Source organism: Taudactylus pleione, unplaced genomic scaffold (assembly GCF_031769625.1).
Source record: "Taudactylus pleione unplaced genomic scaffold, aTauple2 ptg001086l, whole genome shotgun sequence".
Lineage (NCBI taxonomy): Eukaryota > Metazoa > Chordata > Amphibia > Anura > Myobatrachidae > Taudactylus > Taudactylus pleione.
The window spans coordinates 174,461-189,381 of NW_028285487.1; the positions used below are offsets into that span (position 1 = coordinate 174,461).

A 14,921-nucleotide genomic window follows, 5' to 3' on the forward strand; every position below is an offset into this window, starting at 1 on the left:
ATAACATTGTGTGTGTGTAATTATTATATGGCTACGTCCTCCTCCTTCCACCGCCATTCGTCCGATCTGATGTCAGTCATTTCTCCGCGTCCAATCAGAGCACGTCTTTCTGCTCTCTATGGCAGAGGAGAGAGATCATCCAGAACACACAGCACAGCTGAGATGCACGAGCAGTGAGTGGCTGCACCCTGCGCAGTGGAGTGCACAGCACAGGAGGCCGGGTGGTGTGTCCGGGCACGGGCGTCTCATCATGGTCTCTCCCTAATCGGGTGGCAGCACCGAGCAGGTAATCATCTTCATCACGTGTGACTCCAACCGCTGGGCGACTGCAGGTAATGCTGGCACTTGTAGTTCTCCCGCAGCAGCTGGTGATGCACAGCCTGCATACTAAGCCATGGCTCTGTCTTCTTTTGGTCTTGTGATGACAGGGAAGCTCGATATTCGGAAGTGGCGCTAGGGGCCCCATTGCTGTCCCCTAAACATAGTGGTGATCCCAGTTAGAGGGTCCCAAACCAGCCCTGTATGGTAACTGGAACCCGTTCAGGCTGGGAAGTCGTTCTAAAAAAGAAATTCAGGAATTTAATTTTAATTTTTTTTTTTAAATAAAAGATTTTTTTTTATTTTTTTTAAATAGAGCTATGAAAACGGATTGGTATTTACAGAGTTATTCTTATTAGATAATTAGCATTATAAAATTATGCCACTCCGTATTGTCTATACATATCATATGCTGTTCTCTTTTAATGTGTGGTGATATAAAACCAGTTCCCTTATTATAACCTTATTCTCCCTCCTCTGCTCCTTCTGTGTGTCCCCTTGTCTTTCGCCAGCCCCCCTCCCCACTTGTTTTATATTTTCCTTATTTTTGTATGTTATTTACAAACTTGGCAAAATGTTTTTATTCTTTGATCGTAATTGACTGTTATCTTCTCATTTCCCTGTACCATCTGCGGTTCTTTGCTATTTTCATATCAGGCTATTGCATAGACAAATGTCGTCTTCTGAGATGGTCATTTCTATGTTCCCTTTTTGAAAATGTCCTTTAATAAAAAGTTTTGGAGAAAAAAAAAAAATTTGAGACAAAATTGTGTTTAAAATTAATACTAAAAGCCAGCTGCAATCTTCAGAGGTGGAGAATAGAAGGACTGCAGGCAAGTCACTTACTTTCCGAGAAGTGTGTGTGTGTGTGTGTGTGTGTTCTGAGAATCTGTCTGTAGGAACAAACAACTCCCAGCCCTTGTGTATGTCCGAGAAATGTAATATCAAACTAAATTCTGTTACCTCCGCTGCTTTTATCATTCTGCATTCTGCTCAGGCATAATTCTATGCAACGATGCCTTATTGTGATGCACCCAACTGTAGGGCATTACTGCCAGGTACCCGACGGCTGCCAGTCTCCCTTGTGATAGAAGTTACTGTGCATTTCTCTGGAGCACATTATTCTGACTGTCGGTGACCGTTTATTTAACAATACTTCTTAACATTGCTCCAGTATCGTGGGGTCTATTCACTAAGCCTTGGAGAAAGAAAGAAAGTGGATGGAGATAACGTACTAACCAACTGGCTCGTGTCACTGTACAGGCTGTGTTTGATAAAGCAGTTAGCAGCTGATTGGTTGGCAGTTTATCTCCATCCATTTTAACAAGGCTTTGCAAATAGACCCCCATGTGTTTTATGTTAATATAATCTACAAACCTATTCTCCTGTAGAGAGACAAACCTATATATTCTGTAATAGATGTTGAAATATAAACTAAACTGGGAATGGGTTTCATTTTGGTTTGCCCTGTCTTAAGCTGGGTACACACTAAGTGATATATTGTTCCGATTTGTGTCAGAACAATATATATCGGCAACATTGCTCAGTGTGTACGGGTGATTGCGCGCTCCCATGCGTTCATTGCATCTGTGGTGGGGGGCGATATATCGGGCGGTTGTACGGCAGATCGTGGAGTGTGTACGGACCGCCCGATATATAGTGTCAGCGCTGGGTACACACCGTCTAGTGTTTAGTATGTACCCAGCTTAATTCCCCCCCCCCCCCCCCCATATCCCTGTAATATCAGGGTGGGAATTTATCTGAAAATACCCATTGAAGTTGCCACACCCTGCCATTTATCTTGAAGATTCTATCCCACTTCCCCAAGTGGCTATTTTGATGGTATTAAGGAGTCTGTTTAGCAAGCCAAAGTTCCCTTAAATCATGCGGAAACATATGATTTAAGCATCACCGCTATGTAGGAAAGGGTTAACAGAGAAGATAATGCAAGTAATGCCTAGCTGATACTACATCGCATTGTAGACTTGCTCTCTACAGCGTATAACGTTCTCTGCTCTTCAGGTAGCAGAAATCCTTTTAAAAAAAAAAAACCCCGTAAAGGCTTATCTTGTATAACGCCATCTGTGAATGGCGTAATATGAAGAAACTCCTTCTCTTGCATGAAAACTGCAGGGACAGAAGGAAATTTTCCCTTTATTTCCTGCAGGCTGTTGGAACTCCTCCCACTCTCTTCCCCTCGCCCAGCGTCCTATGTACTGTTCATAATAAAAGTCTCTCTAAGGATATAGTGACGGTGCATACATATCAAATATGAATGCCTATAATATATATATATCCAAATTTCATATGTATACACATTCCTTATGTCTATAGAGAGACTTTTTAATATGATACTATTGACGCTGGGCACATGAGGGGAGGAAAGTTCTGTCAGGGCCGTTTCTGATATAGTACTGGCCCGTGTGCGGTCCTCAGCGAGCCATATGATTATGCGTACGCCTGATAAGTCGGATCCTGCGCTATACAAGGAATAGGAATCTCTTTTCGGACATCTGAAAACAAGGTCACCAGGCACTTCGCGGTTACTGCATGTTCACACAACCGCTGCCTTTGAGAAGATTTTTGCTGCATAGCCGGGAACAGTTGGTTAAAATGCGCAAATCGCAATGATATTGGCTAAAAATGTTGTAGCCAATATTGCGCTTTTTTCTAAATAGACCCCTAAATATGTTGAATATTCTCAGTGCAGTAAGCGGTGGCCACAAGTTTTACGCCATAGGGCCTGATTCAGGCAGATGCATAGGCGCAGATGGTGAGTCTTCGCATGTGTAGATGCGAATTGACGTGTTTTTGCATATGTGCTATTGAGTCTTATTGAACTTGTTATGGGCATGTGTGTAACACTCCGTGCAATTCTGTGTCATGCATACATGGAAGGGAAGCCTGTTTCTGACTGGTCTCTTGCACCTAGCATGGGGCTGGTGAAAATGCAGATATTAACAATGACTGTGGAAGAGGCTGCCATAACCTTGGTGGGCAGCATAGCCTTCCGCTAGCAGACTCCTGGACCCCCACATTCAGTGATCACAAAATACATGCTATGGCGGGTTTTTACTTGCTACTTGGTTTTTAAAACAGAGCGGGTCCCGCAGGAAGCGCTGTGTGTGCTGCGTCCAATCACCGCCGGCTGCGTCTCCCCGATCAATCACTCCTGGCAGCAATTGGTTCAGGAGACGCTGCCGGCAGTGATTTTTTGCTCCAGATGGGATGCGGTCAATATCCAATGGGATTCCGACGATAAGAATGCCGGCGCCAGAATCCCGACACATGTCAGTATCCCAGTGCCGAAATCCCCCTCCGTACCTCCAGTACTGCATGCCCCTTACCCCCTCCTTGCCCCCCAGTACTGTGCAAGCTGCTATCTGCTATTGCCCCTCCCTACCCCCCAGCACTGCCTGCCCCTTGCGACCCCTTCTTGCTCCCCAGCACTGTAACAACTGCTGTCTGCACTTACCCCTCCCTACCCATGGCACTGGCTGTCCTTACCTCTACCCCAAATTCTCCCCGTCTGTACCCCCAGCTCTACCCCAAATGATGCTTGCCCTTTAAACCCCTCTGCCCCCAGCACTGCTGCCTGCCCTCACCCCCCATAATATGTAATGGGACCCAGAATCTGTGGAGTAGGACCAACATTTTTTAAAATGAGGGGTCCCTAAGACCCACAATTTCTTTTTCTTCGCTCAGCGTGATAACTGGCTGTAGTCTTACGGATTTTTGCATTAGTATAAGATAGTACATATGGCTCCCACTGCTTCCCGCAACTGAAGCCCCTTTTACAGGCGTCATGGAATCGGCCACATTAATTAGTTCTTGTCCCTGAATTATTTACACCTGGTAAAGGTCCCTTAAAGCAGACCGGACCATTGTGTGCAGGTTGGCAATATAACCTCTGCTACAGGACAGTAGGAGACTTTTTGCTGCAGGGGCCGTAATGTTTTACACCATGATGCAGCCTACATAGTCCCTGCCACTCTCTAGCTTGGTGACGTTCTCAGGGGAAGTCAAGTCTTTAGTTTCACATCCTCTCCTCTGTACCACTAACACAGAGTGCTATCCCAGTGTGACCCCAAAATGTATTTTGTTTAACCTAACAATTACTCATTGTACTTCTCCGTTATGTATTGGTTGTGTATGTTTGGTCATTATTGTTGTTCATATTAAATAATATACACTTTCTTTTTTTTTTTTTTAAAGAAAAAAAAAAAACTTTATAAATTCTAGCATAAAATGAAGCTAATTTCAATGGTCAAAAAATGGAGTTACTTTTTTTTTTTTTTTGTATATGCTCTGTCTGTCCTGGTCATGCTTGGTATTCTAATACATTCTATATATGTGTGTGTGTGTTCATTCTAGCACCCTGCCCCTGTCACAACCTGTAGCAGTTCCTCTTTCCTGCCTGGGGTGTGTCGCTCTTTGCTCTAGTGCACAGGTTCTCAAACTTGGTCCTCAGGACCCCAAACAGTGCATGTTTTCCAGGTCTCCTCACAGAATCACAAGTGAAATAATTAGCTCCACTAATTAGAGGAACTTTTAAAATGTATTCGTGAATAATGAATACATTATATTATGTGCAGCTGCTAGGTGACCTGGAAAACGTGAACTGTGTGGGGTCCCGAGGACCGAGTTTGAGAACCACTGGTCTAGTGCTTCGGCTAATGCAATAAACTTACACAATACAGACCAGAGTGTGCTAAATGCAGAAAGTGACACCCCAGGCAGGAAAGAGGAACTGCACTGGTTGTGACAGGTGCAGGGTGCTAGAATGAACAGTATATATGTGTGTGTGTGTGTGTATATATATGTGTGTGTATATATGTCCATGTCCAGTGGAGAACAGCACACACTTCATCAATAATTTCAATATTCAGGTGCTGCAATCCCGTGATCGATAAATATGCTCATCGGCAGCCTGGTGACAATATGCAAATGTTGCTGTTGACCACATTAGCATATTATCACCAGGCTGCCGATGAGTATATGTGGTGCCATTTACCATAATAATGTTTTGCATTGCTGCTTATGCAGTATTCTTTCTACTTGGCTGCTATTTAGATATACATATTGCCTCTATTCATTTGTGACATGCACGCTTTGATGGACATAATGGCTGTTTTTTTTGTTTTTTGTTTTTTTTTAAACAAATTTTTTATTACAAATTCTGCATTGGTGTGCTGGTCTCTCTTTCTGTTCCTTGTAACTGAAAATTGAGGGAGGGTTAGGGTGAAGATTAGGGTTAGAAAAAATTATAGACTCTGGGTCTCATTCAGACCCGCTCGCGAGCGCGGTACGCTCGCAAGCTGGTCGATGTTACCCAAAAGCGTATGTGCACGACGGAGGCGCCTCCGTCGTGCGCATGCGCGAGACCCGAATAACGACGGGGTAGCCGTCGTTATGGGTCTCGCACCAAAGGGGGCGTGCTGTTGATGGTGAGTGACAGCACGCCCCCTTTGGTGGGCGTGCCGGGGGCGTGGCTGCCCAGACAGAGGCGTTCCCATGGGAACGCCTACCGTCTGGGTCCGGCCCCACTGACATCACTAGTGATGTCAGTGGGACTGTTTTTGGCTCTGATAGAGCCAAAAGCACTCCGGGCTTGCGGCAGACGACACCCTACCACAAGGGTCTCGTCGCAAGCCCGATGGTTGCGATGGTCTTGACCATCGCGACCATCTTTTTGGGCGCTCGCATAAGCTGTGGGTGGCCACGCACAGCTATGCGAGCGGCCAGGAGGCTACTCCAATTTTAAGTAGGCTGGCCCTGATTTAGAGCGAGCGCTCCGGTCAGAGCGTCAGGCTCTGAATCAGGCCGTGTGTGTGTATGTATGTATGTATGTATGTATGTATTCTTTCTCTTTTCCTCTACCCCCCCCCCCCCCCTCATTTTCAGGGTCAATAGGGCTCCACAGGGAGACCTTGGAGTGTAGGTAGTGGTTGATGACCGGGCACCGAACAGTTAAAGCTTCGCTCCCAGGATGCAATGGTCCCTCCCCCTGTACCCCAGAGGCACTTGTTTCGTCGGTGCCCGGCCGGAGTCGGGTCACCATTATAACAGTGGGCTTCTTCAGCAGCCCAAAAGCTTTTATTATTATGATTTTGTTTATTTTACATTTATTCTTCTGAGTGGCCTGTGCTGCCGCTCCATCACCCCTCCGGGCGCCGAAACCCCAGCTCCGTCTGGTGCTCTCGGCGGGCATCCCTGGGACCTTGCTAGTCGGCCCCGCGGACAAACCCATACTGCAGCCCGGTTTCTATGAGGACAGGTAAGGCGGGTCACCGCTTGCGGTGGCCTGCAGATGGGCAGTCTCGCCTCCGGTCTCAGGGGACAGACCGGAGGTGCCGAGGGTGAACACTGGGTCCGACCATGTGTTCCACTAAGAGGGGAGGGAAGGTCAGCTTTCCCTATTATAGCGGCCCCTCAGCTCAGGGTGCTATTCCTTTTGAGGTCTAGCTTCTCTGAGCTGCTCTCCTCATCCGACCACACCCCCTCAGAGGTCTCCGGCGGCCATCTTCTACAGGCTCAGCCACAGCCCTCTCAGGGAAACGCTGGGTCCTGTCCCCCTACATACCTCTCCCTGGAGACAGGTTATGTAGCATTATAGCCTACCTACCAGCCTTTAAGGACTGAGAGTCTGATTCAGAGCCGGACGCTATTAGCGCACGCTCGTTCAGAAAAAGGGGGTGGCTATTCAAATGAACCATTCGCTCTTTGCGGTCTGATGCCGCCTCCATGTCTTAACGAGCGAACAAAACATGCGGACGTTTATTTGAAAAATACGCCCCCTGGCCGCTCGCATCATACGTCATGTACTCGATTAATCTAATAAATAGCGGACATCGAACAACGTATGAACTGCTCGCTATTCTTGTGGCTGTTTTTTCCTACCGCTATATTGCGAGCAGTTCTGACTATAAAACAACCAAGTGACGTGGTCAATGACGCTGCTGTATAAATTATGCACACCCATAAAACGGCCGTTTTGACCTTTAAGCACGCCTGCGTTCTGAATTCCACTCCCCGTTTTCAAGCACCTTCCCCTGTTACCACCCACATACGCCTCCTCCTGTCACTCAAAATAGCAGGCATTCGCTATATAGCGAACAAACGATTTTCGGCCGCACTGACTGGTTCGCGCATGCGTATTACAAACCATGCGCAGATATGCGAACATCGCTCGGAACGAGCGTACGGCCGCTTACGAGCGGCTCTGAATCAGACCCTGAGTAGTTAATTGTAGTGCCATTTTGCAGTTATATGTACCTCTGCATTGAATGTGACTTATGCTATCTCTGGCCCTGATTCAGAGCTGGACGCTCTGACAGAACGCTCGCTCTGAATCAGGCCGGGCTATTTTATTTTTATTTTTTTTTAGAACGGCCTCCTGGCCGCTCGCATAGCTGTGGGTGACCACCCACAGCTATAGCGGGCGGCCAGGAAGATGGTCGCGATGGTCTTGCAAGCCCCAGAGAGATTTCGGCTCAAACAGAGCCGAAATCTCTCCCACTGACATCACTCGTGATGTGGGAACGCCTCCGTTTGGGCAGCCACTCCCCCAGCCCGCCCACCAAAGGGGGCGTGCTGTCACTCAACATCGACAGCACGCCCCCTTTGGTACGAGACCCGGAGCGACGGATTGCCTGTCGCTATCCTGGTCTCGCGCATGCGCACGACGGGGCCACCATCGACCCGGTTGCGAGCGCTCAGTACTTGCGACCGGGTCTGAATCAGGCCCTCTGTCTGTATATTCTCTATGTACTGTCAGCTTATATCTTTCCCTTTTTTCTCATCATTGCCCTAACATACAGGTGTATTCAGGGTTTTCCGTACCTCACATTTCTTGTATTTGTGAAGGTTGACACATACAGTTAGTTACTGCACTGTGCCATATTTTGTGTGCCCCTGCAGCTTGCCCAAGCATAAGACAGTATCAGTATATTGCATTCCCACTTGTATATCACATACCTAGTGGTTGCGTATGCCATATTGTATGCTATACTACTCTGCAGCTATGTCTAGCAAAGGCCAGAGTAGCAAGCAAGCAGCTGCACCCATACTGTTCTCAGGCAAATTATGTGCTGCAGGCTTAAATGAGGAGAATTTAATACAGGATGGGATATGTGCTAAGTGTTATTCCCCATCAGACCCCTCAGCCCTGGCTCAGGAGCCCCCTTGGGCTTCCTTTTCTCAGGTGCTGCGGAGCGCCTAGCAGAGCCGGCTGTAATTCCCCCTATGGGGATGCCACAACAGGTAGAAGCAATAAAGGGACCTCCTATGCCCCCTCTATGAGTAGACATACTCTCTAACTCAGTACAAAGTCTGGCGGCTACCTCTATAGCCTTTCAAAATATGTTACAAGCTGTGAAGCCCCTACACCATGGGTCTTCAACCTTTGGCCCTCCAGCTGCTGTAGAACTACAGATCCCAGGCTGCCCTCCCACAGTTTTAGCATGCTGTAATATCAAAACTGTGGCAGAGCATGCTGGGATGTGTAGTTCCACAGCAGCTGGTGGGCCAAAGGTTGAAGACCCCTGCCCTACACAGTAAGACTACTAAGCGTCCTGTGTTAACTTCACAGTCTGTGCAGCTCTCGGATTCTGAGGTGTCATCTGAGGGGGCAGAAGATGCTGATCTCTCTAATATGGAGTCCCCTTCGGGGGAAGAAGCAGAGATTCAGTCTAAAATTAATATACTGTACCTGCTTTGGTGCGAGCGGTTAGATCTATCTTACAAGTAGCAGATGATGAGCCCGTCCCCAAAATCAAAGCACCCACTATTTAAACGACAAAAAGTGGCTTCACCAGAGTTTCCCAGAGGCTTGGCAGATGCCTAGTAAGAGGTTTCAGCCTCAAAAATGCCGGAACTCTTGTTATCCTTTTCCTGCAGCTCATTGTGCAAGATGGGAGACTCCACCAGCGGTGGATTCCCATGTTACGCATTTGATTAAAAGCCTATCCCTACAGTTTCCTCACTAAAGGACCCTACGTATAGAAAGATTGAAACTGGCCTTAAATCTGTGTACTCTTTCAGGCGCCATTGCTCGCCTGACCATGGCTATTGCATGGGTGGCTAAAGAAATTGAGAGCTGGGCAGACACACTTAAAGAATCTTTTCCCTCAGACGCCTCTCGGATTCAGATGTCTTAAGCATCTCACATAAAAGATGCAGCTTCATATATTGGAGAAGCGTCCTTGGATGCCAGTCTCCTAGCTTCTAGAGCAGAGGTTCTCAAACTCTGTCCTCAGGACCCCACGTGGGTCACATTTTCCAGGTCACCCAGCAGATGCACAGGTGTAATCATTGCTCATTGATACATTTTAAAAGATCCCACAGGTGGAGATAATTATTTCACCTGCGATTCTGTGAGAAGATCTGGAAAACATGCACTGTGTGGGGTCCTGAGGACCAAGTTTGAGAACCTGTGTTCAGTCACGGCGGTGTCTGCCTGCGGCTTTCTCTAGCTGCGGTCATGGAAGGCAGATGCAGATTCTAAGAAAGCCTTAGAAGCATTATTTTACAATGGGGAGATCTTGTTTGGCCCAGACTTAGACAAGATTGTAGCCACATTAGCAGCATCAAAGACCGCCTTTCTGCCTTCAGCAGCTACCGGAAAAACCTAGCACAACATCCTTTAGGTTCTATCGTCCCCAAGGAAAGCCTAAGAGTCAGTCCTTTCCTAGGAAGTCGGCTCCCACTAGGGCGGCTAAGCCCAGGACCAAGCAGACCTGGACCACCAGACGTACTGCTTCAAAAGCCGAGGACAAGCCTTCAGCCCGACGGGACGGGCCTTTCCCTGGGGGACCCCAGAGTAGGAGGTCTAAAGGGTTTTTTCGCTCTGTGGTTCAGACTATGCTCAGAGCACATAAGCAGGCCTCTGCCAGGATTTACCTACTTCCAATGGTGTGATGCCAGAAGCTATGACCTTCATGTGTTTCGGGTCTCTAGAGTCCTAGCCTTCCTCCAAGCTGTATTGGATCTTGGACTCCGCCTTACTTCGCTGAAGGTACACGTCTCTGCTCTGTCCATTTGGTTCCAGTGTAGAATTGCTTCACTGCCAGATGTCCACACCTTCCTGCAAGGTGTCCTCCGCATACAACCTCCCTTTGTCCCTCCTATGGCTCTGTGGGATTTGTCACTGGTTCTTCAGGCCTTACAGGGCACTCTGTTTGGACTTTTTGGAATCTGTGGATCTCAAGTGGCTCACAGCGAAGACTCTTTCTTCTGGCTATGGCGTCTGCCTGAAGGGTATCAGATTTAGGGGTGCTCTCATGTCGCTCCCCATTTCTAATCCTCCATCAGGACAGGGCTGTTCTTCTGACTCGCCCTGGTTTTCTTCCAAAAATGGTTACTCGTTTCCATATTAATGAGAAAATTGTAGTCCCGGCCTTCCAATCACCAGACTTCTCGGTAGGTGAGGCCTCCTTGGATGTGGTCCGTGCTCTTAGGATCTACGTGGACTGTACTGGTTCTCTGAGGAAACAGGCTCCCTATTTGTGCTCTATGGATTTCACAAGAAGGGTTGGCAAGCCAATAAACAGACATTGGCTAGATGGCTTCACAGACTTACACGCAGGCAGGCCTTCATGTACCGGCTACTGTCACTGCTCATTCCACTCGCTCTGTGGGTCCCTCGTGGGCAGCTTGCTGTGGTGCTTCAGCTGAACAGCTTTGTAAGGCAGCCACGTGGTCTTCTCTTCACACTATTCTTAGGTTCTATGCCTTCGATATGTTTGCCTTTCAGGATGCTTCATCTGGACACCGGATTTTCCTCTCAGCTCAAGAGCATCCCCACCCTTGAGTAACTGCTTTGGGACATCCCCCAAGGTCTCCCTGTGGAGCCCTATGGACCCTGAAGAAGAAAATGAGAGTTCTGGTAAGACGTAACTTCGTTAACTCTCTCTCTTCAAAGTCCATAGGGTCCACCAGCCCTGACGCACCTGGCTTCTATGGACTATGTTTCCTGGTCACCTGTTTCCTGCCTCCTTCTGTGTGAGAATGTGATTCATGTGTGTACCAGTCTTCATTCTCTCCTCTCCTCCGGCCTTAGGCATGTCACGAACTGAGGTGCCTCTGGCTCGGGGCGGGGTATAGGGGGAAGGACCGTTGTATCCTGGGAGCAAAGCTTTAACTGTCCGGTGCCTGGTCCTCAACCACCACCTACACCCCAAGGTCTCTCTGTGGACCCTATGGACTTCGGAAAAAGAGTTAATGAAGGTAAGTGTTTTTTTTTTCATTAAAATTTTTATATATGTGTGTGTGTATATATATATATATATGTGTGTTCAAGTCCCAGTAGCACTCATTAAAGAAGTCAATGAGGGAGTGCACGGTACATATGATAATGGTAAACAGCAGATTCAAAGAACCGGCACATCCAATAAGTTAATGCAAAAAAAGGCTGTATTCAAAAAAATATCACAATAGCAGCAGAGAGCAGCAGCATAAATGATAACAGTCACTGATAGAGTCCAACAAAGGTGAAGCATGACTTCATGATAATCTACTTAATGAAACCAGGGTGGTCACCAAACTGTCAGTGTGCATCTCACCGGACCCTAGAGCAGCAAGCCTAATCTCGACAGCTGTTTCGGCGCTGCATGCGCCTTTATCAAGAGCAGAAAAGACTAAAGCACAATGAGCCATATAAAGAGCCACACACATTAGTAAACTCACCCACAGGTGCGCGCGTCCACCCCTCTGTACACAACGGTTCCAGGAAGTGGCTGGACGCACACGTGGGGAACAACGTGTAACCGATCCACGTGACAAACCCGATCACATGATCGGGGATGACGTGACGGTATCCTAGACAACACAAAAGCGGTAACCACGGAGCCGCATAATCATAATAAAGCCAAAAATAGGCAAGACAATATAGCCAATGATGCGTACTAGGGGAAATATAATGACCCAAACTAGGTCATACCAATCCGCTAAATTAAGTGGCTATTAATGGCTCAGGTGCATTACAATCATATCAGGATGCCAGTAGTAAACACAATATGACACATAAACGACACATAACAATAGACAACACATATAGCAATATCCAAAATACCCCCCAAAAAATAATAAACTAAAAAAATATAGCAAAAAACATGTACAAAGAAACCTATGATGGAGAGCACAGGATATATAGATTGACAGGAGCTCAACTAGAAAAATCAAAGAAAACAGCTCAAATATTGACCCTCATTAAGCCCATTGGGTACAACAGTGTTCAATCGGTCAATCCAAAAGCTTTCCCTCTGTAATAGGAACTTATTCCTGTCACCCCCTCGTCTTAGGGGAAGAATGCAATCAATCGGCATACATTTGAAATCCTTAATGAGGTGTTTAGCTGTAGCGAAATGTCTCGCAACCGGTGGCGTATTGGTATCGACCATATGCAAAGCTTTCTTAATTGAGGAACGATGAAGGTCAATTCTCTCCTTGAGCGTACGGATAGTCTTACCCACATAGAGCAAGTTGCAGGGGCATTTAATTAAGTAAACCACAAAACGACTGTTACAGTCTAGATGATGTCGAATTTCATAACTGATGTTTGTTTCTTTTAGGATCCAAAAAGTGAGTGCCTAGAATTAGAAACTGACAATTGACACACCCGTGGCATTTGTATGCTCCATTTTTAGAGCGTAACCAGTTTTTATTGGCAGTGGGTCCTATGTCAGATTTAGACAATATCTGTTTGATGTTAGTGCTTCTTTTATAACAAAAGAGCGGTTTGTCCTGGCAGAGTGACCCTATGCTATCATCACACTGTAGAATGTGCCAGTGTCGTAGCACCACTTCACGAATATGCTTAGAGGCAATCAAATACGTGGAGGAAAATATCATCCTGGTGTTTCCAACCTTCGGAACTTTGTTAGCCAATGCATCCTCTCGCTTAATGTGCATACATTTATTAATAGCCTCTTCAATCTCATCGTTGTGGTAGCCCCTGTCCACAAATCTCTGGCCCATCTCCTCCAGGGCACCTGGTAAATCATTCAATTCCACACCGTCCTTATGATCAATATTCGTATACAAGCTCGTTATGTCAAGTGTAACCAATAGGCTACCAGCTATCAAGCTTATTAAGAAAGTCAGTGGTGTCCTTAAGATAATACTTGGTGTTTTGAACCACCGGCTGTAGCCAAAAGTCGATGAATTGAGACAAAGGTTGGCATAATGATCCACATGAAGAAATTATGGGTCTGCCAGGTGGTTTAACGAGTGTTTTATGTTTTTTTTGCAAGATATAGATTAATGGAACCCTAGGATGTGTTTGTGTAAGAAAATGGGCCGTAGGCTCATCAATCCAACCATTAATCAATCCAAGATTAATAATACTATCAATCTCTTTTTATAGACATAAGTGGGGTCATAGGTCAGGGCCATATAGCATGTGGTATCAAACAATTGCCTCATAATTTCATTGATGTAATCAACTCTATCTAATACAACAATGTTACCACCCTTATCAGAGGGACGTATAACTATCTCCACATTATTTTTTAAGGAATTGAGTGCGCAATTCTCTTCACTGGTGAGATTGGTATAAGACAATTTCTGATTTTTAATAAAAGTAAGGGTATCCCGTTTAACCAGGTTGACGAAGGTTTCTGTAGAGGCATTCGTCCCTGGCAGGTCGAAGGTACTCTTGGGTTTAAAACCCCTGCCCTCAGATGGAGTAGTGCCAGACTTCGCAAAATAATCCTTCAATTTCAAAGATCGATGAAATCTATATAGTTCCACTTCAAAGTCAAAAGCATCTTGTTTGTGAGTTTTCACAAACGATAATCCCTTAGATAAAACCGCCATCTCATGCGGAGTAAGGGAATAATTAGACAAATTAAAGACAACTATTTCTTTTTGTTTCGATTCCCCGTTTTTAGAACTGCGGGAACGTTACTATGTGTTGTCTATTGTTATGTGTCGTTTGTGTCATATTGTGTTTACTACTGGCATCCTGATATGATTGTAATGCACCTGAGCCATTAATAGCCACTTAATTTAGCGGATTGGTATGACCTAGTTTGGGTCATTATATTTCCCCTAGTACGCATCATTGGCTATATTGCCTTGCCTATTTTTGGCTTTATTATGATTATGCGGCTCCGTGGTTACCGCTTTTGTGTTGTCTAGGATACCGTCACGTCAACCACGATCATGTGATCGGGTTTGTCACGTGGATCGGTTACACGTTGTTCCCCACGTGTGCGTCCAGCCACTTCCTGGAACCGTTGTGTACAGAGGGGTGGACGCGCGCACCTGTGGGTGAGTTTGCTAATGTGTGTGGCTCTTTATATGGCTCATTGTGCTTTAGTCTTTTCTGCTCTTGATAAAGGCGCATGCAGCGCCGAAACAGCTGTCAAGATTAGGCTTGCTGCTCTAGGGTCCGGTGAGATGCACACTGACAGTTTGGTGACCACCCTGGTTTCATTAAGTAGATTATCATGAAGTTATGCTTCACCTTTGTTGGACTCTATCAGTGACTGTTATCATTTATGCTGCTGCTCTCTGCTGCTATTGTGATATTTTTTTGAATACAGTTTTTTTTGCATTAACTTATTGGATGTGCTGGTTCTTTGAATCTGATATATATATAT

The 14,921-nt window shown here is 46.2% G+C and overlaps 1 protein-coding gene across 4 annotated transcripts in view; it reads left to right on the top strand.

Moving 5' to 3' along the window:
- The first annotated feature begins 133 nt into the window (after positions 1-133).
- Positions 134-14,921, top strand: part of LOC148453789 (interferon alpha/beta receptor 2-like) — a 41,648-nt gene continuing 26,860 nt past the window's right edge. For 2 of the 4 annotated variants that reach the window (XM_088461713.1, XM_088461714.1), the window contains exons 1-2: positions 134-286; positions 11,378-11,544. In XM_088461713.1, the coding sequence (XP_088317839.1) occupies positions 11,539-11,544 (6 nt within the window). In that variant the 5' untranslated portion in view covers positions 134-286; positions 11,378-11,538. Of the gene's footprint in view, positions 333-11,377; positions 11,545-14,921 lie in introns of all 4 variants that reach the window. The other 2 variants (XM_088461716.1, XM_088461715.1) reach the window with 2 other exon arrangements.